The sequence below is a fragment of the Nelumbo lutea genome, chromosome 5, assembly GCF_056320005.1.
Source record: "Nelumbo lutea isolate HS-2025 chromosome 5, American lotus-T2T, whole genome shotgun sequence".
NCBI classification, from domain to species: Eukaryota; Viridiplantae; Streptophyta; class Magnoliopsida; order Proteales; family Nelumbonaceae; genus Nelumbo; species Nelumbo lutea.
In genome coordinates, this window is record NC_142688.1 from 26,750,567 (window position 1) to 26,778,492 (window position 27,926).

The window sequence follows — 27,926 nt, forward strand, 5'->3', positions numbered from 1 at the left end:
GGGAAAATTCGAGGATTCCCTGTCCTCGATGGGGAGTGGATGCCCCGCCCCGCCATTGGGGATGGGGTAGGTACAGGGAGGGGGTGCCCCGCCCCGTTTCCATTCCTATCTAGGTGTTCCAAGGCTATGACAGGTGTCCTACATCTGCCCAACACATATACATCATGATAGGTATATCGAAACCTATTTAAGGGGTTGGTGAACATTCAATTGATACTTTATGAATCCTGAATTCTCAACCACTTCTAAGTACTTGGTACTGACGACCATTAGAGCTACAAGCTCGGGATATCACCTCGAGCCTTCTAAGTTTGTCTCCTTCTACAAGAAATCACTAAGCTCATTAGAGACCACCACTTTCTGGTGGCATCAAGTATAAATCCAGTTTGAGACTTGGAAAGGCTGTCCGCTTCAACTCTCCCGGACATGCATTTTTAAGGTTCTTTGAGTGTAAATCCAATTTGGGACATGGGGGCTGTTCCGCTTCAGCTCTCCCAAAAAGACACTTGAAGGTTCGATGAATTTAAATCCGGTTTGGGACTTGGAGGGCTGCCCACTTTAGCGATCCGGTTTGGCCAGTTTTCATGTAAATTCGGTCCATAGAGGTTTAACCGGTGGTCGGCTACGAGTATAATCTCCACCCACATTTGTTTTTGATTTTATAAGGATTAATTATTTATATATCTTATAGTTTTAGAAAACTACTTAAATATATTCTATAGATTTAGATTCAGTCTTTAAATAACAGTCCATCCACATAGATTTCCCATGGCTGTTACACATTTTTCATTTATAGGAATTCCTGGTTTCCTACTGGTACTATGCGCCCACGACACATCTCCCAATGACAAGTTCGGATGTATGCGACGCGCCAAAGTAAAATCCACTTATAGCATATTGCGGGTGCTTTACACTGACTTCACAGAGCCACCGTCTACCGCAGGTGCTTTCTGTCTAATCATTCCGGACTTCTTTTAATCTGTACCGGATGCTAATATGGTGCAGTACATGATTTGTCTGGCACTACATAGCCAACACCACATGCACATTGTTTTCTTATAATACCAATTTTGCCCCATTCAAAACACCGCTTTTTTCTTCTCCCGACTTTCTCAGTCGAAACCCTAGATTTATCATGCTGATATCTATGAATGAACACGATAACTATCACAATAGTCGTCACCGAAATTCATACGGAACTTTTGAATTACAGCACCATTACGACAAAGCAGAACTGAGTCCATAAAATTCATAAATTTGATCTTCGTAGAAATCTAGATTGGGAATCATAGACATTCTTTACGGGGAGGAGGAGAGAATATGTTGAATAACAGAATCAGGTAATTCACTAATTCGATCGCAGTTCTCCCTCTAGTTTCCCAATGCTTCCATAAATTGCTGATTTTTCTACAAAATCTCAAGCTGATAAAGAAAAAATAGTAAAACGGAATTAAGAGCCTGGTTGAGGCGGAGAGCCGGAGATCAGTCCGTCTTTCAAACTAAATGTATATAATTTGTCTAGTTGAGGCGGAGATCGATTACTGCAGAATCAATTCACGTATGAACCCGAGAACCATCTTCTACAAATCTCTGTTTTATTGTGTTTTGTAAAACTGAAAATTTTCCCTGTAAAAAAATAATTAGCAAATTATCAAAAAAAATTCTTTTACAAAAAATAGAAAAATAAAAAAGTAAAGAGAAAGAAATGGAGATGTGCCACTGATTATAATGGATGAATACGAATACCACTCTTCTCTGCAGAAACCACTGGTTTGGGCTGTGGTTTACGGAATAAACATGATTTGTCAGAAGACATATGTTGCTTCACTGTGCCACTGGTTACCGGCATCCCACTGGTTATATAATGGATAAATATGGAGATGTGCCCGGCCCCATACTCAGGCTCTCGAAGATTATTAGAGCCTAAAAGAGTATCGATTTCATGCAAGTTATCTGTTGGAATGTTGGGATGCCTAAATCTCCGATCACAAAATGAGAGAATTTAAGGAGAACTGGAGGGGCGCGTTTTTAAAATTTAATGAACAGTGAAGGGCATTTTTGTCTTTTTATTTCTTTCTGTCAACCTTGACGTTAAATGTTTCGATGAGAGGGTATATATAAGTAACGGCATCCTATAAATCCTTTTTTATAAATGCATTTTAGACGAGGGAAGACGTGAAGGAAGAAGAAATGGAGATGAGGGCTTACGTAGTTGTTCAGCTATTGTTCATTATCTCCCACGTTGTCGTGGAATCTCGAAGGTTCGAGATCACAAATGGCAGTTCGTACCTGACTCAGAAAGAACTCTGGTTCAATCAGACGCTCGATCACTTCTCTCCACTTGTAAGTTTTTTTCTCACGTTTTTCCAGTTCGTCTTCCTATCTCCCCTCCTCAACTTGGCTCCTAATTTGTTTTCGACAACTTTAATTTTTTGACGAATTGGTTTCCTGAATATTTAGATTATTAATTCATACTGTATCTTGCTTAAGCATCTGTAAACGATCAGAAAAAAATCACGTGAAAAACAAACAAATTGATTATGTTCTTCAAGTTACCTTTCGGCAGGCATTAAACAGACAGCTCCGTAGTTTGCAAAGTTGAATTACTACTATGACCAATTCACATACCTGAACTAACGATGCTATGAATCGAAGTGTTGAAAGTATTTTTAATTACTTAAGAAATAGGCGTGCTCTAACAGGATCTCCACCCTATGACTATGAGAAAGATGCCTGCGTACTCCTTTGGCACTAAAACGGCAGGTTCCTGATAATTGACAAAGAGCCTAATATATCCGATCAAGAGTGACATATTGAGAATTAAGATATTCTTTGGGTTTGAAAGAATAGGGTTTTATCTGATAAAAGATTTCCTCTGTATTCATTGTCTTGCTGCTGCGTATGGAAGCCTGGGTTCCATAAAGTGATCTTCCTATGTTTTTACGTTTTTCCTGCTCATATGTAACTACAGCTTCATGAGATTTGCACTCTGAGAAATCACAGACAAGGACTCTGAACAATTATACATGTCTTTTGCATGTCATAATATCACATTCAATTCTTTCGGAGTCTTGAAATGAGGAGGGTGCTATTTCTTATTTTTATTTAGCTGCAGATTTATTGCAAAGTGATGTTGCAGGTATACAATTGATTTATTAATGTTTGATGTACTAATGCTAACATCATAATGTCTTGGAAACCAGATTGTGAAGTATGGCATCAAGCCAGTGTAAGTATAGATAATTCAGTGCATCAAGCCAGTGTACTGGTGCATACGAGTTCACAAGATTGTTGTCCAAGATCCAATGGCAATGAGTTTCATCTTGGAGACTTAAGATAGCAGAAAACTTGGTTGTACTATCTACTTTTTGCAAAATTGATTTTTCTCACTTTTTCCAGGCCTTTCACAATTAATCTGTTCAAAGAATGGAATGCATCAGACTTTTGGATTAACCTGGTTGATTTGTGCACAAAAAACTCGTAGTTGTCTCACAAGTCTTACATCATGACAGAAATCTATATTCCATTGTTAAATTTCTAGCTTATGGATAGTTCAAAATGCTAATTGGAAAAAGAAATCTTAAACAGATCTTTTCTGACCTTTTCATCTACTATTTTGGTAAATTTGGTATTCCTTTATGATCTCATTTTGGTCAAATGCATGTTTGTAGTGCTTTTTTATTCTTTCAAGGATGGTTGAGTCTCTGTTAAAATGTATGATGTGCTCATAGTCCTGATGGCTGCACTCAAATTTTCAGGACCATCGTCAATTTGGGCAGCGCTACTATGAATTCCTTGACTACTTTCGGGTTCCTGATGGACCCATATTTTTAAAAATATGTGGTGAATCCTCGTGCAATGGAATTCCTAATGACTATACCAATGTAAGTCATAAAATTACTTTGGCATCTCTACTGCAATATCATGTATTTCTCTGAAACATTTTGTTTTCCATAACCAGTGTAGCAATTTTATATTTACAAGCCTTGTAACATCAAACAGGTTTTAGCAAAGAAGTTTGGTGCTGCTTTGGTTTCTCTTGAGCATCGTTATTATGGGAAGAGTTCCCCTTTTAACTTGTTGACAACAGAAAATCTAAGATATCTTTCTTCAAAGCAAGCTCTTTTTGATTTGGCTACTTTTCGTCAGTATTATCAGGTAAGGATGATATAGTTTTCTACATGTCTTTCTTCAAGCAAGCTCTTTTCGAGTTAGCTACTTTTTGACTGCACATTCTACTACCACATATCTATGTATATTTAATTATTTCTATTTAAACAATACAGCAGATCTAACAGTGGTTGGATTTGAAGCCAAAGTTAAGCATTTCATTCACATTGAAATATGGTGAGAAATACAAGCAAACTCAGTATGATACCAGTAAGAGTGTGATACTGTTTTTGTCTTTTAAGGAGAGCTTATCCATAATCTTTGGAAACAGATATGTGATGATTGTAGCAGTCTATTCATTTGGATATGTTGCACTTTGATGCATGCTATTCCATTTTTTCCTCATCATGAGATATGAATTTGATACAAATTGTTTAAAATTCTCTCTTTAAGCAGCTTTGCTTTCTTGTTGTACCACTCCATTTATATATTTATTAAAAAGAAGTGGCTCTTTTCTTTATATTTCATTCCCCTTCTATTTCTTGTTCCCATTCTTAATGTATCATTTCTTAAATGACTCAATAATAATTATCCTGCAGGAATCTTTGAATTCAAAGCTGAATCGATCAAATGTTGAAAACCCTTGGTTTGTTTTCGGTGTTTCTTACTCTGGAGCACTTAGTGCATGGTTCCGTGTAAAGTTCCCTCATCTAACATGTGGAAGTCTTGCAAGTTCTGCAGTTGTTCTTGCTGTTTACAACTTCACTAATTTTGACAAACAGGTACTTTAGAAAAATATCTTTCCTGCCTATTAATTAGACATGCGTCAATAATTTGATTTATGACATCCAACTTTTCAAATAATATTACATTTTGACTCCTAAATGTTTCCTTTAGTTTAGTTGCATCATGGTTGTTAAGGTATTATAAGGCAAGTGTTCACAAGGTTGTGAGGGGCCATAAAAGTGCTTGCCTCAATGAGGCAACCTATATATATGGAAATGGGTTTACTAGTTGGTTCATTTAGTGATGCTCCTTAAACGACCTCACTAAATAACCCAAGAATCTTTTTTCATCAATAAATAATGCAAGAATCTTATTGAAGGGAAATTTGTTTGGAACCCAAAAGGACTCCTATATTGGTGGAACAAATTTTGGCCCAAATTATGTTGCTACAAGTTCAAAGTAAACCCTTTTCTCTGTGCAGGTTTGTATTAAAAACTATAACTTTTATTGGCTAATTAGCTAATATTCATTCTTTTTTTTTGAGCAAAGGTAAAGTATCATTGTATTGATGTAAGGTCCTTTGTACAAAGAGAAGATGTAAACATCAAAAACAGAAGGACCTCAAAAAAAGTACATCCTCAAAAATTAGCTAATATTCATTTAGAAAACTAGCAATATAAGGTGGGTTGTAGGGCTGATTTAATCTGGATGTTAAGCATGTGGCCAATCCACAGAGTCCCCTAACCAGTGGATATTTTGGATCTGCCTCATCATCCATCATATACAGAAACTTTTTTTTGGTAAAAAGATGAACATTTTCATTAATCATGCTGAGGGCTATTGGCCATTAGAACAAGCAGACTGACACACCATTTTCCTTTGGAACACATCTTACTGGCTAGGAAATGGGCAACTCCATTGATGTCTCTCTTAACATGGACGAGTTTAATCCCTGAGAAATTGTGCTGCTAGGCCAAAATATTAGAATAGACAGACCAGATCTCGCTAGGTAGATAGATAGATTTGTCACTTAAATGCTTTAATAAAGCCTCACAATCTGAAGCAATAATGATCTCACTTTTACACTCCTTTGCTGCTAGATACAAACCAATGAGCAATGCCTTTGCTTCTGAAAACAGTGGTGATCTGGGCAGATCATCTTCTAATGATGCAGCTAAAAACCTATTGTCTTCATCAAAAAGAATAGCTACATAGCTAGCATAATCAATATTGTTACATGCACTGTCCACGAAAACCTTGGCAAAACGCACATGGGAGGCACCTGGACAATGAACATCAGCTTCATTTCTCAACTGAGGTGACTGAATGAGTCTGCATGGATCCACCTGATTTGACAGAACTGAAGTCAGTGTTTTAGAAGCACAAGGGCTTCGAGGCAGGCTTCTTTTTGAAGCAAGGTGCAAATTTAAAAAAATAAAAAATACAAAAACCATTAAAAATAATATTAATTAAAAAATATGCAAAGCTAAATTTTAAAAGAAACCACATTTTTTAAGAAGTCCATTGGCTCAAATTAAAACACATAAATAGAACATATAAAACATATTTAAAGAAAAAACATAGAAACAAAAATAGCATACAGAACAGTTTTAAACACTTAAACATTCAAGCATGTGGAATTTTCAAATCTTTGTTTTTCCCCAACTGCATTACTTCAAGTGGTTATTGTGATGTTAAACATATTGTATTCTTAATTCGATGAGCTGCCTCTATACCAAGCCCTTGATGCAAGCCCAAACAAGTCCATGCCAGGGGCAGAGGGTCTTAAATTCTTAACCTGTATATAAGAATATTAGTTTTTATAGTTTCAATTGTTGTTCTTATCTTTTGAGAAAATATCTTATATTAAGAAGGATGAGAGACCACTAGAAAAAAGGAGGGTTCTTTGAAGCCAAGGAAGAGCAGTTAGATTTATTGGTGGGAGTTCTCAGTTGGTTTGAAATAGTGATGGGCTTATTTTATCAAAAAAAAAAAAAAAAGAAATAGTGATGGGTGACATGGGTCTAAAAGTAAATTGGAACAGGTGGTGTTTGATCGTGGGTAATGTGGTTAATATAGAGGCCTTGGCGGAGAGGTTAGCTTGTTATGTGGGGTTCATACCAATAAAATATTTGGGTCTCCCTTTAGGAGCTAAATACACTTCGGTGCTGATCTGGGAACCGGTTTTAGAACAGATGGAAAAGAAATTGGCTTCTTGGAAAGCTAAATATGTCATTGGGGGGTAGAATCACCCTTTTAAAGAGCTCCCTGTCCAATCTTCCTGCTTTCTATCTTTCCTAATTTCCAATACCAAGGAAAGTGGCACAAAGAATTGAGAAACTGCAGAGGGACTTCCTGTGGAAAGGGTGGGAGGAAAATAGGAAGAAAATTCACTTGGTGAACTGGGATAAGGTGTGCTCTCTGAAAGAAAAAAGAGGTTTGGGTATCAAGTGGATGAGGATTTTCAAACAAGGCTCTTCTTGGGAAGTGGATCTGGAGATTTGGAATGGAGAGAACAATTGGTGGAGTATAATTGCAGCTAAATATAACACAGACAGAGGAGACTGGATTACCATTTCTTCTTTCCCCTCCTTAGGTTGCTCCTTATGGAGGAAAATAATGAACATTTATCCTAGTTTTAGCAGAGTTTTAAGTCCTAAACTAGGGAAGGGTGACAGGCTGGCATTTTGGAAAGACCCTTGGTGTGAAAATACCCCTCTATCAGATTTATTCCCTCAGTTATTTCAGCTAGCTGACCTCCAAGCAGTGGTTGCAGACTGTTTTGAGGTATTTGGTAATTCTGTAGTATGGTGCCCTTTATTTAGAAGGCATTTTCAGGATTGGGAAATTGCAAGCCTAGCCGAGCTACTTGAGCTGATCTCCCCCCAGCCCCTGGATCTTCTCAAAGAAGATAGTTGGATCTGGACCTGGAGTACAGATCGCCTTTTCTCAGTCAAGTAATTTGCCAGTCACCTGTCGGAAAGAAACATGGAAGGCATGGCTGCTTCCAGAATTTGGAACCCGGCCCCTCCCTCAAAATTCAATGCCCTGGTGTGGGCAACAGCTTTAGACGGGTGTTTAACCAAAGCCCATCTATCTACGAGAGGGATTTAACTCCAGGATCAGAGATGTGTGATGTCTGGTCAAGATGTGGAAGGCAACAGCCATCTGTTTCTTCACTGCTCTATTTCTACTAGCATTTGGAATCATCATCTATCTGCACTGGGTCTTGCTTGGGTTATGCCAGCCTCAGTGAAGGAGATGTTGTGGAGCTGGGTGTTACAGGGGCTGTTAAAGCTTGCTTCTGCTGTGTGGGTGTCCATTCTGGCTGCAGTAATCAGTACCATTTGGGCATAATAGAACAAAAGGCTTCTTCATACATCTACAAGGACCCAGAGGACATTATATCCATTTCATTTGGAAAGCTGATTTCTTGGGTCTCGGCATCAAAGGGGATTCAGGCCTCAGTTGGGGGCTAGGCCGAATTCTAGGAACTTATGGCATTTGTAATATTGCTTTGATTTGGCTGCTCCCCTACCAAGGTGTTCTCCTTGAGGGGGGGTCCCTTTGTACTATTATTTCTGTCTCAATAAAATTTACCTTACCTTTTCTCAAAAAAAAAAAAAAACAGGAGGGTTCTTGGAGGAAACCATACTTACATGATCATATATTGAGTGTAACACCTAGGGGCTGATCAGGAAACCATAGAAGAAAAAGTTTATATTGCAAGATCATTACAACATTTCACGTGTGTACACATTGGGAGAAAAATAAAAAATTATTCTAAATGATTTTTTTGCTAATGTCAGTAGGGAAATTTGAATAATAGTGATGGAGTTTCATTTGCTAAAGGCCACTCTTCATGCTCCTACTGCATTTTAGGTTTTAGTGACTTCTTTTTTTTTTTTGGTATAGATTTTATGGACTTATGAGATCTGTATCTGCTATGGGTTTCATATGTAGATTGGTGTGTCAGCTGGTGCTGAATGTAAAGAAGCATTACAAGAAATCACGAAACTTGTTGAAGAAAAGCTTGTATCAGATGGAAAAACAGTGAAGACTTTGTTTGATGCAGCTGAGGTATGCATTTTTGCTTCCTTGTAAAGATTAATTTTCATCTAACCAAAAGCATGAATTGTGGAGTGTGTTCTAATTTGTTATCCCTTCCTACCAATATAATATGAAGATGCCATATTATTTATGCATCTCCTCAATTTTCTTTTCTTAAACATGATTACAGTCTGATTATAAGTTTTAACATATTAAGCATTCACCCACTTATTTGGACACACATACATCATAATTATCTAATGTAATTTTTTAATTAGATGTTCAAAACAAATATATGCAATGCCCATCTATCATTTAATAATGCAGCATAGAATTCCAGTACACTATTGTGTTTTGAATTTATCATGTTTCTTCATTAGTGCATTTATTTTCTGGCTGTTGTTTCCTTCCTTCTTAACCAAGTTCTATATCTCAAAATTCTGTGGTCAGACAGACCCAACTCCTAGATGTACCTGTTCTCAGCACTGATAAAATAAACCTAAATATATGTGTACATTTATGCATATACTAGTTAACAAGATACTGTTAGCTACATATGCGGTTGTCAACCTTTTCTCTATTACTCCATCGTGGATCTTTTTATTTACAAACTTTGATCATTTTTGTGGATATTTCATTTACGGATGCAGCTTAACAATGATGCTGATTTTCTATATTTCCTGGCAGATGCTGCAGTTGTAGCGGTAATGTAATCCAACAATTGATACAACTAAATTTTTGTTATTTGATACTTATTATTTCAAATAAGTTTATTAACACGTTTTTAAAATTTGCAGTTTCAATATGGGAATCCCAATTTACTATGTTCTCCTCTTGTCAAAGCAAGGAAAGATGGAAAGGATTTGGTGGTATGCAGATCTCTGTTGACTACCATTCAATAGTCTAATATTAGTGAGCTTCTTCCTTAGGAAAATACATAGTTTAAAGGCTATGATGGAGCATACTGTTAAGTTGTTTTTGTGCCCTCTGCTATGTGACGGGTCCATTTATAACTCATCCAGAACGAACTATCTTGTGTATTTCAACACCATGATTCTTGATGTGGTTAAGTGGTGTGCACTTAGTTTTTACTGGTGCAAGTCATAATTGTCAAAGTGATGCCTAGGCAACAAGGCATTTTCTGAGGGGTGCCTTACTGTCATCAGGGACGACCATGGACAGGGCCAGGCTGGGATTTTGGATTACATCATTAAATATAAAAAATAGTATATAAATATTATAATATATAATATATGTAAAATTGAAAATGCTCTAGGGTAATCTCAGCTAGGTCAATGAAGGTCATCAGCTGGAATGTGAGGGGTTTGGGAAGTGCTACAAAGAGAAGGTTGATTAGGGAGTTGTTGAAGAAAGAGAAACCAGACCTAGTGTTGATCCAGGAGTCCAAAATTCAGGAGGTAGATAGGAAGCGGATAAGTATTTGGGGAGAGAGAGAGACATTCAGTGGAGTTATGCTCCAGCTTGGGGTGCCTCTGGAGGAATAATAACAGCTTGGAAGGAGGAAATGTTCAGGTGTGGTAAAGAGTTAGTTGGGAGATTCTCAGTTTCAGTCAAGTTGAAGAACACCCAGGATGGATTTGAATGGGTCCTCACCAATGTATATGGTCCAAACTCTTATAGGGAAAGAAATGTAATGTGGGAAGAATTAGCAGATATTAGAGGCTTGTGGGAGGGACCATGGTGCATAGGAGGAGACTTTAATATAATCAGGTTTGTGGAGGAATCAAATGGTGGAAGACAAAGGGTTACCTCAAGAATGAGGAGATTTAACAGCTTATTGAGGATCATGGGTTAAGGGACATCCCGTTAGGTCAATCTTGCTTTACTTGGTCTAATCTTCAAGTTAACCCTATATGCTCTAGACTGGACAAATTCTTGGTGTCTCTTGACTGGGAAGAACATTGTCTGAATTTGATGGGAAAAACATTGCGTCAAGTTACTTCAGATCACTGGCCAATTTGCTTGTTTCAAAGGTCCAATGTTGGAGGTCCAATTCCCTTTAGATTTGAGAATATGTGGCTTACCCATCTGGAATTCAAGAAAAGGTTAAGGAGTGGTGGGTTACCCACATACCACAATCTATGTAGGAAGGTCAGAAATTTCTGAAGGAATTGCAGATCTTGAAGGGAGAAATTAAAAATGGAACAGAATCAAGTTTGGGAGATTGGAAGAGAAAAACACCAGTATTATTTTGCAAATTGAGGAGATTGATAAGGAGATGCAAGGTGGTGTAGAGAAGATGGTCTCTAAGAAAGGAGCTTGAGATTACCTTATAGAGAGAGGAGATCAGCTGGAAGCAAAAATCAAGGGAGAGATGGATTAAGGAAGGGGACAGAAACACAAAATATTTCCATGCTTAAGCTAATGGTAGAAAAAGGAAGAGCTCAATATCATCTTTAGTGGTGGGTTGGGGGGGGGTGCCTTTGCCAGATCATTTCAGATCAATTTATCATAGGCCAATCAATGAGAGATCGTCTTTGGATGGGCTTGAATGGGATTGTCTGGAAGAAAATCAAGTGGAGATGTTGGAAAAAAGGTTTGAGGAGGTTGAAATTAAGGAAGTAGTGTTCTCTATGGATAGATCTAAGGCTCCTAGGCCTGATGGATTCACAATCGCTTTTTATCAAGATTGTTGGGAGGTAATTAAAGATGATCTTATTAAAGTTTTTAGTGAGTTCCACATTAGGGGAGTAATCAGCCCTGGAATGAATTCAGCCTTCTTAGCCTTGATTTCAAAGAAGAAAGATGCAACTCATCTAGGGGATTTCAGACCTTAAGCCCTGTTACTAGTATCTATAAGATAATTGCCAAGGTGCTTTCTTTGAGGCTTAAGAAGGTCCTCCCCCCTCTCATTTCCCAATTCCAAGGGGCTTTTATATAGGATAGACAGATTGTTGATTAGGTTCTAATTGCAAATGAATGTATGGAGGCTCAAAAAAGGTTAAGAAAGGAATATCATTAAAATTGGACTTGGAGAAAGCTTATGATTTAGTGCATTGGGATTTCTTGATCAATGTTGTGAGGAGTGGAGATGTGGCTTTGGGGATTTATGGTGTAAATGGATCAGAGGTTGCTTACAAACAAGACACTTTTTTGTTATAGTCAATGGGTCGACAATTGATTTCATTGAAGGGCTTAGAGGTCTTAGACAAGGTGATCCACCACTCTCTCCATTTCTGTTCACTTTGATAGCTGAGGTCTTAAGTAAGATAATCTCCAAGGCTAACTCTATGGAGCTGGTTAAGGGCTGGGTAATTGGAAGAAATAGAATTCTAGTGAAGCTCTTTGAAAGGATCTCTAACTTGAAAATCAATTGGTCTAAATGTGAGAGAAATGGCAGATTTTTTGGGTTGTGAGAAAGGAGATTGGCCTCTGTGTTATTTAGGTCATCAGGGAGGAAAGTGGAAATATTGTAGCTATGTTTTCGGGACCTATTCAGCATGGAGATGTGGTGAGATCAGAACTGTTGGCAGCTGTGTATAAGGTGGTTAGGGATCAAGAGATTGATTATTGAAGGTGATTCCAAAATTGTTGTGGACTGGATGAAAAAGGGGGAAGGAGTAATATGGCAGTTAAAGAATGAATTCAGGCGTTTCAAGCAGGTTTCTAAGGATATGATAATCCAAGTGAAGTGGATTGGAAGATCTGCAAACAGTGTGTCAGATGGGCTAGCTAAATGTGGAATTCAGAGACAGTCCATGTTTTGGGCTGTTTTGTAAATATCGAAAGTGATTTTGGGCTTAATCTTTGCCCACAACTCCTTATTCTACTCCTTTTTATAATTAATAATAAATTTTTCTTGTGTTGCTGATAAAAAAATTGAAAATGCTCTGCATTCATTTCACTGGTTGCCTCAAGAAGAGAATGGAGACAGAAGGATCTTCAGGGATTGACGAAGATGGAAGATGAAATAACAGAGATTCCTCCACCTTCAGGGTTATTCCATGAAGACTTCAACAACTTTTATCTACCATCACCTGCTCTGCTATCTCCTTTTCTTGTTTTTTCTAACCCTAAATCCTAACCCTAACCCAAACTCTCCCCTCCTCCCATCCCTCTTTGTGGCTATCTCTCCCTAGCTTCCTATCTTCTCCACCACTACATTCCCTCCAAGACCCTGATTGGAACTTCGACTCTCCCTGTGATTTCTTCTCTGGAAACCCCTTCAAACCTTCTTTCTGCTCCAAAGCTTGCAACATCTACACCTCCGCCAACAAACACTTAAATTCTCTTTATGTTCATTCAGTTCCCCATTGTTGCAGAGAGGGCTTATGCAGTGGCAAAACTGAAAAATAGATGGAGGAGGGATCTGGCAGGAGAGATTTGTGTCTCAGTGTGGTGCTTTTGGCGAAATGTCAAAATGAGGAATTCAAAGGACACTGTAATTGTGTTTCATGGCCAGAACATGGGGCTTCCACAATGGTGATGTGATTGATGGGGGTTTTAATCAAGAGTGGTGAAATACCGTATACATGAAATACATGCTTTTGTTAAAATAATGCAAGGTGCCAACCAGCTGGTTGGTAAGGTCTCCTGCTGGTCGTAGCAGAGACTTGGGATCGAGTCCTGCCTGCACCTGGTTGGGGTATGGGCTACCCCCCGTTGTGTAGCCCTTCAAAAGAAACCAAAAGAAAATGCTTTTGTTAAAATAATATATGCTGTGTGTAATATTTATAATTTTTGTATATAAAATATAATAAAATAACATGTATATATAATATTTTATTATACATTGCAGTCCACGCAGGGCCTAAGCACAAAAACCTGGGCTCACCCAGAAATTTACAGGCTGAGCTGGGGCAGGTTTCCAGGCTGGGCTAAGAATGATCACCCCTGTCATGTCTTTTTGGCATAGACAGTTGGCAGTTGGCACCTCACAGAACTTTATCATAATTGTGTACAATGTTGTATTTTGTTTGGGTTCTATGATAAATTAAATCGTATACTACAACAGATCAAAAAAATAAATCACGTGTATATGCTGCGTGTGTATTATGTTGTTTGTTGCTTGATTGGATTCAATTTGCTGTTACTTAGCTTAATGGTTTTGATTTTGGTTACATGAAATTCAATAATTTTAAATTGGCCTTGTTATTTTGCTGACTTGGATTATATTTTGTATGAAATATTTAAATTTATTATTAACAGTGATAGTCCCTTGTGAAATTAATGATATTACATGCATTATATGCAATGTTCATTACAATTAGCTTTATATGCAATGTTCATACCCAATAAGTTGTAGGTCTTTTCTTGTCCAAAAAAGAAAGGAAAATAAAAGAAAAAACTGCCTAACTGGTGCCTAGTAGGCACCTTGGTGCCCACTTAAGCATAGCAAGGTGGTACCCTATCACCTATCATCTAAGTGCATATGCCAATATGCATATACATAATTATTGTTCAGGGTCTTAATCAGTGTGGAACTACCAAAACTATCCTGATCCAATTATAGTTACCCGATTATAATTGGGACACTAATGCATACCCAGATTCTAATACAATTGGGTGGGTTTGGCTCTGATCTGCCCGGCCCATTGACAGATTTAATGCTGGCAAGACATGCCTTTCAGCCACAGCACCAAAAAGAATGCTATATTTGTTATCTTATTCTTATTCTTGAGTAGTCAGATCCAAATTATATTAAAGAGATGAGAAAGCCCTTGCAGAAAGGAGTATAGGATGGACATCAAAGCAAAAGGTCAGTCCATCTGAAACTGTACAAAATTTTCAGTGTACATGCTCCATGTCAATGAAAGCCACAATACGTTTCATCTTGGTTAACCATAACCCAGCTAACCTGTCAGAAATCTCATCTTGATCCCTAGAAATTCATCTGAAAACATGATTACAAAATCTCAAAATAAATTCTTATCTTATTCTGTATGAAGGACAATCTCCAAAGGCTATTTCAAACCCTTATTCTATCTAATGACATTTGTAGAATTGCCTTCAATCAAAGAAGGGAAGAGAGATGCTGAGGACAGCATACCAAGGGTCAAATAGAAGAGCCCATCAACTCAGCCTTTGCCAAATCCACCTCCCAGATAGGCCCCAATAAAGGCCAGATTATGCTTCCATCTCTATCTTCTATTACCCCACCAATTCCTGAAAGGCTCAGGCTACCCAATGATCTGCCATCAAACGTTTTAGTCTTTTAGACAGAAACAGTCCCTCATTAAATTACTCTGTGACATAATGATCGGTCCCTGATTTCATGGAAATCTATTTCAACCAATATCCATGATGCCACTAGGAAGATGACTCTCCGTGAGGATCTTTTGTGATGTAAACTCATTCAGAAAGGTCCTTTTTGTTTCTTTCTAAACCATATTCTCCAGAAACATTCTACCCCTTGTTCCCAGTCCTTGGGATCTCCAATGTTGCATCAGTTGTGCCTTTCCTATGGGTGGTTCCATTCTAGATGATTGGGCTCTGCTCTTTAAATGTAAATACATGCATATGGGCTTATATGTGTATAGCCAAGTCTTGTCCTTTGTAGAAAGTTGCTACCACCCAATATCCAATATTTTCCATGTTAACATCTTTTATCTATAAAAGAATGACAGCAACCCGAGCATGTGGGCTCACAACCACATTATAACTTATAAGAGAGATCGAGAACATAGCAATTTAGCAAAGGAGTTGGGGGCAGCTTTTAGACGGGTAAAGTGTACAGCAAATGGGATTGCTGATTATTTGGCTAAACCAAGGGGTGTGCAGGGAACAACTCTTTTTCACAGATTTGTAATTGGGTTCATTCAATTGATAATGGGGGCTGAGCTCATTCGTAATAACAATGTTGTGCAATATGTTTTAATTGAAATTAATGAAATGAACTTTTACTGTTAAAAACACATTTTCTCTATAAAAGGAAAAGAAAAGGAAAAAAAAATCTATGTTTACATCATATCATCATCATCATCTAAGCCTTATCCCAACTGTATGGGTCAGCTACATGAATTGTGTTTTGCCATTCTGTTCTATTTAGTATCATATCCATTGTGAAATTATGAATCTATATTTACATCATATAATTATGTGAAATTGCATTTAATTTTCCTACTTTTTTGGTTTAAAACACTGATTTTCATTGTATTGTTTTTATGTGCAAGGGGTGGTAAAGATTATCCTGTTAAAATATTATGAACTTCCCAACATTTTGTTATACTCTTAAAATTCAGGAGGGAGTAAAAAATTTATAGTGTTGGACTTAAGAATAGATTTATCACAAGAATTAGGTGCTCTTCTTTTTCAATAAATTTCAATAGATATGGTGAAGCTTCGATGGGAATCTGGTGCTATAATCTATTATCCACCAATCTAGCTATTAAATTCCGGTGAACAAGATTTGTTATAGATATTCCTTTTATATTTCCCCTCTATCCAAGCCGATTTTATAATATAAAATGGGCATTATTATCAAACCTAGGATGTGTGCAATATCTGTCCATAAGATTATTGAGCTGTTGCATTTTGTTTTTGTTCATTTATTTACAAAATCAGTAGGCTTTTTACTCTTCTTCTGATCTTTTCCCTAAGAAACTAGTGTTATGCTTCTAGTGGTATTTAAACTTTATTAACTTTTTATACAGGATGAATATGCCAACTATGTGAAAGATTATTTCATTGGAAAATTCGGAGCTGATGTTCAAACATACAATCAGAAATACTTGAAGAATACTGCACTCAGTGAAGGCAGTAGTGATCGATTGTGGTGGTTTCAGGTTTGCACTGAGGTTGCTTATTTCCAGGTAGCACCCTCAAATGATAGCATTCGCTCTTCAAAGGTAGATGAAAGGTAAATATTTGCTTAGCTCATTTTTTGGTAAACTCTTAGCTTATTTTGAGTCCTCTACTGCCATATTAGCTTATTTTTCATGATTTCAAATAAGCAACATGTAAAGAGGGAATACTGCAATTATTTAGTATTTCCTTAGAAGAACAGTTCTACTTTATTTTTTTCCCTATGTCATTAAAATGTTAAGAAACAACAATTCACCATATATAGAATTTGATTTTGCTAATATTTGATACATATCCTAACATGCAAATTTTGTTAATATTTTGTAGATATCACTTAGATCTATGCAAGAATGTTTTTGGAGAAGGCATCTTTCCAGATGTGGACATGACAAACATATACTATGGAGGCACAGATATTGCTGGTACACATTTTAACCCCTTTAGCTTCTCTGGTTCCACATTTATCCACCCGTCTTTTGTTCTCAAGTTAGCTGGCATAGATTGGTATCATTTTTTTTTTTTTTGTTATATGATTGTTAAATTATGGTTTCTGATTGTACCATATCCATGCTATGAAAATCTTTATGATGTATGTAGAGAGGGATTTTCCAAACATCACTTGTCTGACCAAATGTGAACATTACCTTATGAATTTACATCACTTGGGGGTGGTTACATGGATCCAAATTTACAATCAGTGGAGGTAGATGTGTTGTTCTTTGAAGGATGAAACTTCTTTGTGGTGGCATGGAAGCTATGCCAAAAATAGTGGAAATTGCTATTTTTTTTAACATTTTGGTGGCTGAGACATGAAGTCATCTTTATATCCTAGTACCATACTATTATTTAATATACACCATTAACATCCCGCTATTGTGTATGAAATGTTTTAAATTAATCATTTATTGTTGTATTTATAATCAAATAGTGGAAATGCCCTTGTTAGTTCTGTTTCAAGAAGTCTGTTTCCCCATGTTCATTTTCGAAAATAGGCAATTGTTACCGTTAAATGCTATCATCGAACTTCTGCTATATTGAAGATTAATTTATCCTATGCATCATTGGGCCAAAAAAAAGTTTATCCCACATTATATTCAGACTTTTGTATCTGGCCAATTTTTTTAATCGCCATTGCTTTTATATATTTGTTGATATACGTGGATGGGGATGAAAGTTTGCTAGTAAAATTTATAGTTATGAATGTGGGGTTTGTCGTGATTTGAAGAAAATCGTCCTTACTTATCTTTCATTCATACATCACTTGTTTTAAGATGTTTTCTTTTGCATAAATTCACAGGTTCAAAGATTATTTTCACAAATGGCTCACAGGATCCCTGGCGACATGTATCCAAACAGACACCATCACCAGATAGTGAAAGTGAGTTTTCAAATTTGATGAGGAAATTTGATTTAATATTGGTGGCGTTGAATATCATATATAGAAATAGAAACCAGGAGGCTTTTTCATGATCTGGAAGAAGCTGACCTAACCTTATGAATTTTACTGACAGAAACGAGTTCTAACTTTGCTAATAATAAAGAAAAAGAGTTCTAACTTCTAACTTATCAACCTATCCTGGCCTGACTGATTAAGAGTCAATTTAGATGGGCCAACATTACAAGGTTGACTAAGACCATTTTCATTACTAGTCATAGTAGGTATGGTGCACTTGACGTGTTTTTTTTTTTTAACTGTTGCAATCACCTTAAACTGTAGATCTGGTCCATCTGCCCTTTTGGTTTTCATTTTTTAGCTCTCTCAATATCACATTATTCTATTGTGCATTTATCACCTTTATGAATTATATCCTAGCTAGTGTAGATCTATACTTGTATCAATTACCAATGGAGGCTTGTAAGAATAAGAGAAATTCATCCCTTTTCCTGTTCATGAGGTTTGGTGCAGACCAATCACTCCTAGGGTTGGTAGTTTTTGCTGGGAAGCCTTTCTGGAAAGATTCAACACTGGTGATCTGCTCCAAAAGAAGAGATCCAATATTGTTTGTCCCCTCATTGGTGTGTTCTTTGTAAAGCTGATGGGGAGACAGGTTTTCACCTACTGGTGTCTTGCCAATATGCAAAGTCTATTTGGGAATGGGCTTTTTCCTATTTGGGTGTAGTTGGAACCCTCCATCAAACATGCAAAATCTGTTTTCTCCTTTTTTCATGTGGCACATGAAAAGGGGCAAGATTATGTGGAGAGATCTGAGGGCTGCGGTTTGTTGGTCCTTATCGGAAGAATGAAATGCTAGGATTTTCTCACAAGTTGAGAAAAGCGTTGATGAGTTGAGGGCTTTGATCCTTATAAGGGTGGTACAGTGGATGAAATCATTAGAGCTATTCACAAATTATACAGTGGATGACCTGTTGAGGAACTGGGGTGCGATTGCTAGCAGTACCCAGACCAAAACAGTGATGAATGTGTCGTGGAGTCCCCCCCCCCCCCCTCCCTGTTGGTTTCATAATACTAAACTTTGATGGGAGCTGCAAAAGGAATTCTCAAGCCCAATTGGAGTGGGTGACTCTCTCCGAGCTGAGATCCATGCGGTTATGGAAGGAATCCAGAAAGCCAGGGAGATGAATATCAGAAAACTTGTAATTGAAGGGGACTCAGAGGTGGTGGTTGGGTGGTTAAATAAAGACTATAGCGGCTTATGGAATTACAACAATATGAGGAGGAAATTTAGATGGTTGGCTCGAGGAATGGGGGTTAAAATTAGATGGGTTAAAAGATCAGCTAATTCTTTTGCTGATGGGTTAGCTAAACAAGGGGTGGAGAGGGAGTCAATGTTTTGGGCACAATTGTAATTTTTTTTTTGTTTCTTCTTATCTTTCTTTTTTTTCCTTCTTTTGGGGCTCAAGGTATAGCTGGAAAATAAGAAAGTTTGTCTTCCTCTTTGTAATTATCATTGAAAAGTTTTAATGAAATTAATGAAGTGTGTTATTGATAAAATAAAAAGAATAAGAGAAATTCATGGTCATTTCATGTAATAGCTACACAACAAATCAAATCTATTGAACTTAAATGATTGAGCATAGTATTGTTCTGTTCATTTGCAAAAGAGTTTATGTTTTATATGATAAAGATTAGTCTAATTTAGATTTTGCTTTAGTTTGGTTTCTATCCTTGTTTTGTTACTAAAACTCTATTTTAAAAATGTCTAGTGCCTTCATACATAATTTCATGTCATAATTGTGGCCATGGAACTGATCTGAGAGGATGTCCACAATCGCCGCTAAGTCCTGAAGGTATGGCTCACATTCATGTCCAATTTTACTATTACATATGAGGCCTTAATTTGACAACCCTAAAGAATAAGAAGCTTGAAAGCTATTCTATCCAAATTGGGAAATCTAATGCCCCACATGGTATACTAGAGGATAATCTAGAAATGTCATCATCAGTACATGAAGCAGATGAGACATGCAAGGGAGTGAAGCCAATATTGGTAGTCCAGAATCTCTCTTAAGGTGGGGGTGTGGGTGTCAACTGACCAGTTTTGGATTGGACCCCATCCAAACCAAAATCAATTTGGATGGATTGGATGGGACCAACAATACATATTGAATTGGACCAGTCCAGACTTGATGGTCCAAAGTATTTATTGGATTGGATTGGACCTGGTCCATCCATATTGAATTTATATTGGATTGGGTTGGATTGAGCCAATATCTGGTCCATTGATAGAATTAATCTAAATTAAAACAAATTTGAATAGATTGGATAGTCCAAACATTGAATTGGACCGGTCCAAAATATTCATTGGATTGGATTGGACCTGGTCCATTTGTAATGGACTCACATTGGACTGGATCGGATTGGACCTAATCCAGTCCAATTGACAGCCTTAGTTGGGGGCACACACTAAAGAGGAACATCTATGTCAAACCACTTATTTCATTTATGACCTTGTTAGACCATTTGGACTACTAGAAGGTGCTATGTTTTTCTACTATGTTGTACTGGAGTTGGCTCTTCTGGGCGAGTCCGGATCTCCTGCCCACAAGAACTCTGCCTGCATCTACCCACATAACATGGCAGCCACACATGGGGAACATCTCATCCTCCTACGTAGTATTATGTACCGGGAGATGTTCCCAATGCATGGAGGTAGTGTGTTGTGGGTAGACGTGGGCAGGAGATCCGGAGTCCTGGGTGGCACAATACTAGATTTTTCATGGATGGTAAATGGCAGTTTATTCTCTTGTCAATTATCTGAAATAGGTATGATGTTTTACATTTCTGGATCTGGTTCTTTGTAGGTAATGCCCAAAATTGTGCCTCTCCTGATGCAGTGCACAAAGTTAGACAACAGATAATAGATAACATGGACTTGTGGCTCTCTGAGTGCCAAGACACAGGTAGAACTTTTATCTGATTCATCCATGGAGGAATGTGGAAGCTCTGGCTCTTAAACCGACCTTTTCTTACTAGTTATCAGCAGATAAATCCTTATAATTCATCTTCGTATGTACACTAATCGTGATTATATTGTAAATAGAAATTATCTTTATAGATTCTCTTTTTACTTGTGCTGTGTTTGTTTCTGTAAAATGGATGTAAAGTTTCTCCTACTGAAATAATTCAGCTATTATTTCTGCCCCCCTTTACAGCATAAATTTTAGCTTTCCACCCCTTATTTGTTTTGATGCAAATGCAAGGAAAGCAAAGTTTTCTTCGTAATAGGGGCAAAATATAGATCAAATATTTCAGCCTGAAAAATTTTGTAATCATTTTATGTTGAAACAAACGGAGCCTTGATCTCTGCTTGGAATGCCTTTCCCATCTGAAGCCTTGTGTAAAGGTTTTTGATGTAGAAATAACAGAGCCTTCCTCTTGTTCGAAAAAAAGCCTTCCTCTTATGATCAATAAAGTAAGCATTTCAATATTCAATAGCATCCAAGTGATGCATGTTTTTGTAGATTACCTTCTGAAGTCTAAACTATATACTTAGATACAATTTTCTAATTTTATTTAGATAGGCACGTGCAGAGTAAATTTAAATTCCAAGAAGAATAAGGAAGGGGTGACACAAGATGTCAATTTTGGTAGCCCTGTCTCACATCATGTATGGAAAGTAATTAGAGCTGTCAATGGGTTGGGTCTACCTGACAGAACCAATTATGTCGGTTCTGCTTCTGTGGTATGTGCCCCAACTAATAATTGGGTCAGGACCGGTTCTTGCTCTAAAAAGTAATGGCCAAACAAATATGTTTATCATATCTTTGGGTAAGGATACATGTGAAGGAATACATATCAATTGCCTATGTGGAGACGGGATTCATTGCAAGCCAAAACTCTGCACGCATCGAAAGCAGGGGAGTCTAGACTCACATAATCACATTGGGAACATCTCCCCAGGAATTTGACATACATATATGGGAGACATTCCCAACGCCAATGTGTGACTGGATGCTATAGTTTTGCTCGCAGGAGATCCGGGCTCACCTATGTTTGTATTCATGAATCCTCGTTAGATAAATGAGAATACCAGGAAACCTTGTGGCTTGTACCCTTGTCATTGGTATATATAAATATATATATATAAAACTTCCTACCATGAAAATTACTGAGAAAATGTCCGCCGTCCTACGGTCTACTTCACTGTATGATAAAATTTAAGTTGGTCTCTCATGTTTCATTACAGGGTTTCTTGGTTAAATTATAAATCTAAACCATGACATCAAGTCTGAACCGTAAAGTTGCACTTAGCATTCGTTATTAGAGTGTTGGAGAGGTTAGGGTGAATTTGGTTCGTGGTTGTGTTTGTGTTTCATCTGATTCAAGAGTGTATTACGAAACAAGCAATGTTGCATACTGGTTATTTTTTAACACAACTGTTCTTCAATCAGGTAAAATGGTTTGTCCATCTAAGCATGACATAGCAGTTATATATACGACACATTTATAGATCCAGTCTAATGTTATGTTTGGTTTGAAGGAAAAGGTAGGGAAACTACATTTCTCTTTCTTTCCCTACTTTTTCCTTTAAATAGAACACAACCTAAGTGATTGCATATTTGCACAAATAATAGTAAACAGTGAAAGTACACGGAACCGTCTTTTAGGGTGGTATTCGGCACCATAAAAGCAGCTTGAATTTATATCAGTGCAAAACAGGGGTAATAGCTATGGGAGCTATGTTGGATGGTTGAGCATGGCGATCAGCATTTCTGATTAGTGTGGTCAAGTAGTGGCTACATGCGTGTTTTGAACAAAGGGATTCGTATAAAAAGGAGTTTTCTGATGTAAAATGCAGTATTGAAACCCTGTGCTTTAGATGACCTTGGCTAGACTGTTTTTTCCTCCTTTTCCCCCTGTTTTACTTCTCACGTCTTGGAGAAGTTATTAGCTAACCCTGCCCTCCTCCCAAAACGTGACAGTTATAAACTACTGCCAGATATCGTTCTTTGATGCGTGTTCAATTTTCTGTTATCTGTAGTGGGGCTCCCGTTACAAACAAGAAACCTGGCAGAATCAATGACCTCATTTACCCGATTTTACACGTTTGTATTACTAATCTGCAGTGGGTGTGATCATACTGCAAGGACAGGTTTCCTGTATCCTTGCAGCTGATCCGATTGAAAGAAATGAATAAACTAGGTTACCTCCATTTTGATTCAAGCATAGTTTTAGTCAATCTTAGCTACAAGCTATAGGTGAACACAGAACGAACAATGAAACTTTCTACTCGGATGGCCAATCTCAAACAGAAAACCAGGCAGAGCGAATGAGCATGCCATCATATCATGCTGCCAAAATCCAAATATATCCACAAGAAATATACCATAAACAAGTGTGTACCTTCTAATCTCATCTCATTAGCCAGCTGAAACTAAACTTATTATTAAGTCGCTAAAATTACATGTAATGAACAAAAATAGTCTTCATGGCTATAAGCATAAAAGAGAGAGAGAGAGAGAGAGAGAGAGAGAGAGGTGCTTAAGCTTCATCATCTTCGTCGTCCACAGATTGGTACATGGTACGTCCTAGTAAGTGTAGCCCTTGACGAACATTCCTTGCTTGGCCTCATCTGACTCCCCTTCACCGGTGTACTTGCCGAGCTGAGCGAGAGAGTTGGCCTTGGCCCGGACAAGCAGAACATCCTGGGCTGCCTTCACATTCTCCGGCCTTCCTCCCCACGTCTTCAGGCAAGTGTTCTGCAGGGCTCTTGCATATGAGAATGAGACGTGCCATGGGTTTGGCGCTTGGTTCATTGCGTTCAGGTTCAGGGTTGCCTCCACTTCGGATTGCCCACCAGACAAAAACTGCTCTCCCATATTTAGCAAATGAGTACAAGATTGTAATTTTTTCCACAAACTGTGTAATATAACTAATAAAAAGATCATATAGTCTTATTTATAAGTGACACTTGCCATGATTCCGGGGACAGCCGGAGGAATTCTCTGGCGGAGGAGACTGAGAGTGTACTGGGAGACCTGTTGAGGTGTAGCCTTGTCCTTGCACTCAGCACCAGGAGTAACCATGCTGGGCTTGAGGAGTATACCCTCGAACATGACATTGTTCTCGGCAAGGTAGAAGAACACCTCAGCCCAAACCTTTTTGGCCACCTCGAAGGTCCTCTCAATCCCGTGGTCACCGTCGAGCAAGATCTCCGGCTCCACAATCGGGACCAACCCGTTGTCCTGCAAAGAGTAAGAGACGACGACGACGTTTCATAGGCTGAAAGCAAAGACAACCATTAGTGATTAATTCTTATTCTAGATTCTGTACCTGAGAGATAGCAGCATAGCGAGCGAGACCCCAGGCTGCTTCCTTCACGGCCAGTGCCGATGGGCCGTTGGGAATGCTCACAACGGTACGCCTATTGGAGGGAGCAACCACAGATTTCACAACAGATATCGATCAAAAAGGAAGAGTTATAATATTGGAGGTGGTGTTGATTGTCATATAAGATGGAATTAATTAGTACCATTTGGCGAAACGAGCTCCCTGCTGGTAGTAAGCGGCTGAGCGGGAGGCGAGGCCATCAAGACCCTGGCACCATGACTCGTCGTTGGAACCAGCCAGGGGAACCAGACCCTGTTGTACACTCACGATTCAACTCGGGTTTCAGTAAGATGTTGTCACTGTTGGAATTAGAAGGTTCGTATACTAGAGAAGGGATAAGAAGATCTCTTACCTTGTCGACCTTGATACCCGGGACGATGTTCTGCTCGACGAGTACGTCGACCATCTTCCTGCCATCGATTGTTGACTGGTAGAGCGTCTCCTCGAAGAGGATAGCACCGGAGATGTAGTTTCCAAGGCCAGGAGCGGTGACTAGGAGTGTCCTGTATGCCTGCCGGTTGGCCTCAGTGTTCTCCAGGCCGATGGAGGCAAGACGCTTCCCGCAGGTGGCGTTTGACTCGTCCATGGCCAAGATTCCACGGCCAGGAGATGCAACGGTTTTCTTTATCCCCACATTCAACAAATTTCGTTTGTGATATAAGAGTTAGAGTTTGATGGATTTATGTTTATTAATTTAGTAAACCGAGAGAGTGTTTCCAATCATTAACTAATAAGACAGGAATATATATATATATATATATATATATATACACACATACCGCAGTCTTGACAAGCTCATCGGCGTATGAACCGGCACGGATGGTAAGAGCAGACTGAGAGACCGGGTGGCAGCGGACGACCGAGCTGGTCGAAGGCTGGCGGAGGGTTTGGCCCTTCACCCACTCAGATTTGTCGAGGACCAGAGACGACTTGAGGAGAGATGCCGATGCCATTTGTTTCTTGCTTTTGCTCTCTTGAGAGTTGAGACAACTACAGACCAGTACCTCTCTTCTCTTATCTGTCTCGCGAGTCACGGCCTTTCTTTCCCTATCTCTTGCTGTGTCTGTGGGTCTCTCTCTCTCTCTCTCTCGGCAGGCAGCACGTATCGAGCTTGCTCTCGTTCACTGTATTTATAGTTCCACACAGTATCCCAGGGATGTCTCATTTGAGGCTGTAATACATCGACCAACCAGAGCTTGCCACTTGGAGCGATAACCTGTTTATGTGGCACGCTATGAACTTGGTTGCCATGGAGTGGCGTTTGTCTATCTTGAATAAAAGAATGACTCAATTTAATTAATGGTGGGTTTTTGTTAAACTAGTAAAACCAGAAAAATATAAGAAAATTTTGTGAAGAAATCTTCCATATTTTTCTTCCTTCTCTGACATGATGTCGCACGAACAAAACAGACAAATTTATAAATGGCACTCACCCTATACAGTCCAAAGTGGAGAATTTTGGGAGACCCGTTTCAAATAAAATGCGAGGTTGTGATCTTTCTTCATTATTGTTAATTGATTTCTACCTTCTTTTTCTTCCTCTTGGCATTTTTCACCGAGTCCAATAAGATCGTTATTACCAAGTGGACGGTAGAAAGAATGCCACGTCCCTTATGCACGTGAGGCAGCAAGTGTTGGTGCATCATCATTTTGGTCCGAACAAAATGATCTCAGTCGGTGCAAATCTTGTTCAAATTCCGTTCAAACAACTTTACAGCCTTACATCGAAAATACTTTATTTTATGGAGAAATATTCCCAATGCAAGAGTATAATGGTTGTTCCAAGGAGAATTGCACTGACTGAATCCAGTTTCTCTGATGGGACCGTAAGGCAGAAGTATATGTCGATATTCCAATCCTAAGTATGAGAGAGGTGAGACGTAAACTTAATGAGTACCAAAAGCTAAAAGCAATGATCTAGACCACTTCACTTGGTTAGGCCCCCTCTTAACCACCCGACCAAGGAATTCGGCCTTAATGGCTTGAGATTGTTAGGGCTATCAAAATGGTGTGATCTCCTCAATAAGAATGTATACGGGTAGGAAGCCTCGTGTGTCAAATCAAATTGCCAAGTGAGATGACAAATGTTGAGAGGTGTTTGAACTTTGATGCTTGGAACATTTTAAGGTTCCAACAACCAACTGTTTTCTTCGTTGGATGGCCATGTTTATGCTTTGTTAACGACCGGTTACTGGTAAAAAAACTTCTCCCTTTTTTGGGTCATTTACTTGAGGGGATGTTATTTGTCTATTTTGGGAAAAAATATCAGACGTAATTGTTTGTGATTTCCTACTTGAATGGGCCCAATTAGGCCAATTTTCAATTTGTAAGACGATATCAGAGTCTGTTTGACTAAGTGGTCTAATGTTTGATCTTCATCACCCCGTTATAATTAATTAAATTTTAGTACAAGATATGGAATGGGCCTATCTTTTCCACACTTTAAGTCCGATAGACTTTCATACGAGGGGGCATATTAGAGAATTTCCACACTTTAGTCCGATAGGCTTTCATATGAGGGGGCATACTAGAGAATACAAACATATTCAAGAGAATACAAACCTATTCAGAGAGCTCACCTAACCACTTCAGCTTTTTAGGTTGAACTGTTCCTTAAGAGATGTAAATACAATTCAACCAATTGAGCAACTTTGAAGCTTTTAGACACCCAGAAGCGCCAGCATTTTGGATGGATGTTTTGAAGACAATGCAGTAAATAACCTCCCAGAATTGTTCATGAATTCATACGAGCATTCCGATTGGTCCAAGGTTCAAAATATTGATACACCCAATACGCCGGTAGGGGCGTATCAAGCGAATCAATACACATTTTTATTGCATTTTTTTTTTCACAACTGGTTCAGGGGGGCCGGTTTAGGTTTCCTCTACCCCCTGAGCCAATCAGACCTCTGATACACCCACTGTAGGGGCGTACTGGAGGGGCCCCAGAACAATACGTATCGGCCAATACAGGCGGATACGTGTCGATACTTTGAACCTTGGATTGGTCCCCTTTTTTTCCTTTGGCTGTGTTTGGTTGCTGTGCAATTTTATTTGCATTAATACAAATGCATGGGAGTGCAAATGTAAAAAATGCAAGTTCTTGTTTAATTTATTTGAAGCAAGATAAACTAAAATTTGAAACAAAAATAGATCGGAATTTACATTCAGACCATTTGCACTGCCATGGTTTTGCATCAGTGCAAATTTATTTGCATTGCAACCAAACAGAGCCTTTTTTTTTTATAGATGCAACCAAACACAGCCTTCAACTTTATTCTCTTTCAAATTATGACTTCATAACCATTCCACGACCAATAAAGGCAACACCAATCCAGATTGAATGAACTTATGGCATACAGTAAGTTACGATGAATGTAAACTCTGTGGTTTCTTTTATTTAAATTTTTTTTCTAAAACTCCATGTAATTCACAAAAGATTCTCTAGCTTTAGGAAGAAGATGAATAAAAACTCTTTCTTGCT

At 38.3% G+C, this 27,926-nt stretch overlaps 2 protein-coding genes across 3 annotated transcripts; one reads left to right on the forward strand and one right to left on the reverse strand.

The window, feature by feature from the left end:
* The first annotated feature begins 768 nt into the window (after positions 1-768).
* Positions 769-21,270, forward strand: LOC148851208 (putative serine protease EDA2). Of its 2 annotated transcripts, none has more exons than XM_088944270.1 (13): positions 769-943; positions 2,164-2,343; positions 3,759-3,884; positions 4,003-4,158; positions 4,710-4,892; positions 8,800-8,916; positions 9,537-9,590; positions 9,684-9,755; positions 16,500-16,705; positions 16,978-17,072; positions 17,948-18,028; positions 19,816-19,899; positions 20,914-21,270. In XM_088944270.1, the coding sequence occupies exons 2-13, from the start codon at positions 2,191-2,193 to the stop codon at positions 21,027-21,029; spliced, it is 1,443 nt and encodes a 480-aa protein (XP_088800396.1). In that variant the 5' UTR covers positions 769-943; positions 2,164-2,190; the 3' UTR covers positions 21,030-21,270. The 2 variants fall into 2 exon arrangements, with proteins under 2 accessions (XP_088800396.1, XP_088800395.1); XM_088944269.1 differs by lacking the exon at positions 769-943 and adding an exon at positions 1,093-1,340.
* Positions 21,271-23,452: 2,182 nt separating this feature from the next.
* Positions 23,453-25,560, reverse strand: LOC148851209 (fructose-bisphosphate aldolase 1, chloroplastic-like). The gene is made up of 6 exons (XM_088943578.1): positions 25,222-25,560; positions 24,795-25,064; positions 24,585-24,694; positions 24,386-24,476; positions 24,028-24,297; positions 23,453-23,919 (listed from the first exon to the last, which is right to left on the reverse strand). The coding sequence occupies exons 1-6, from the start codon at positions 25,393-25,395 to the stop codon at positions 23,641-23,643; spliced, it is 1,194 nt and encodes a 397-aa protein (XP_088799704.1). The 5' UTR covers positions 25,396-25,560; the 3' UTR covers positions 23,453-23,640.
* Between the last annotated feature and the right edge of the window lie 2,366 nt (positions 25,561-27,926).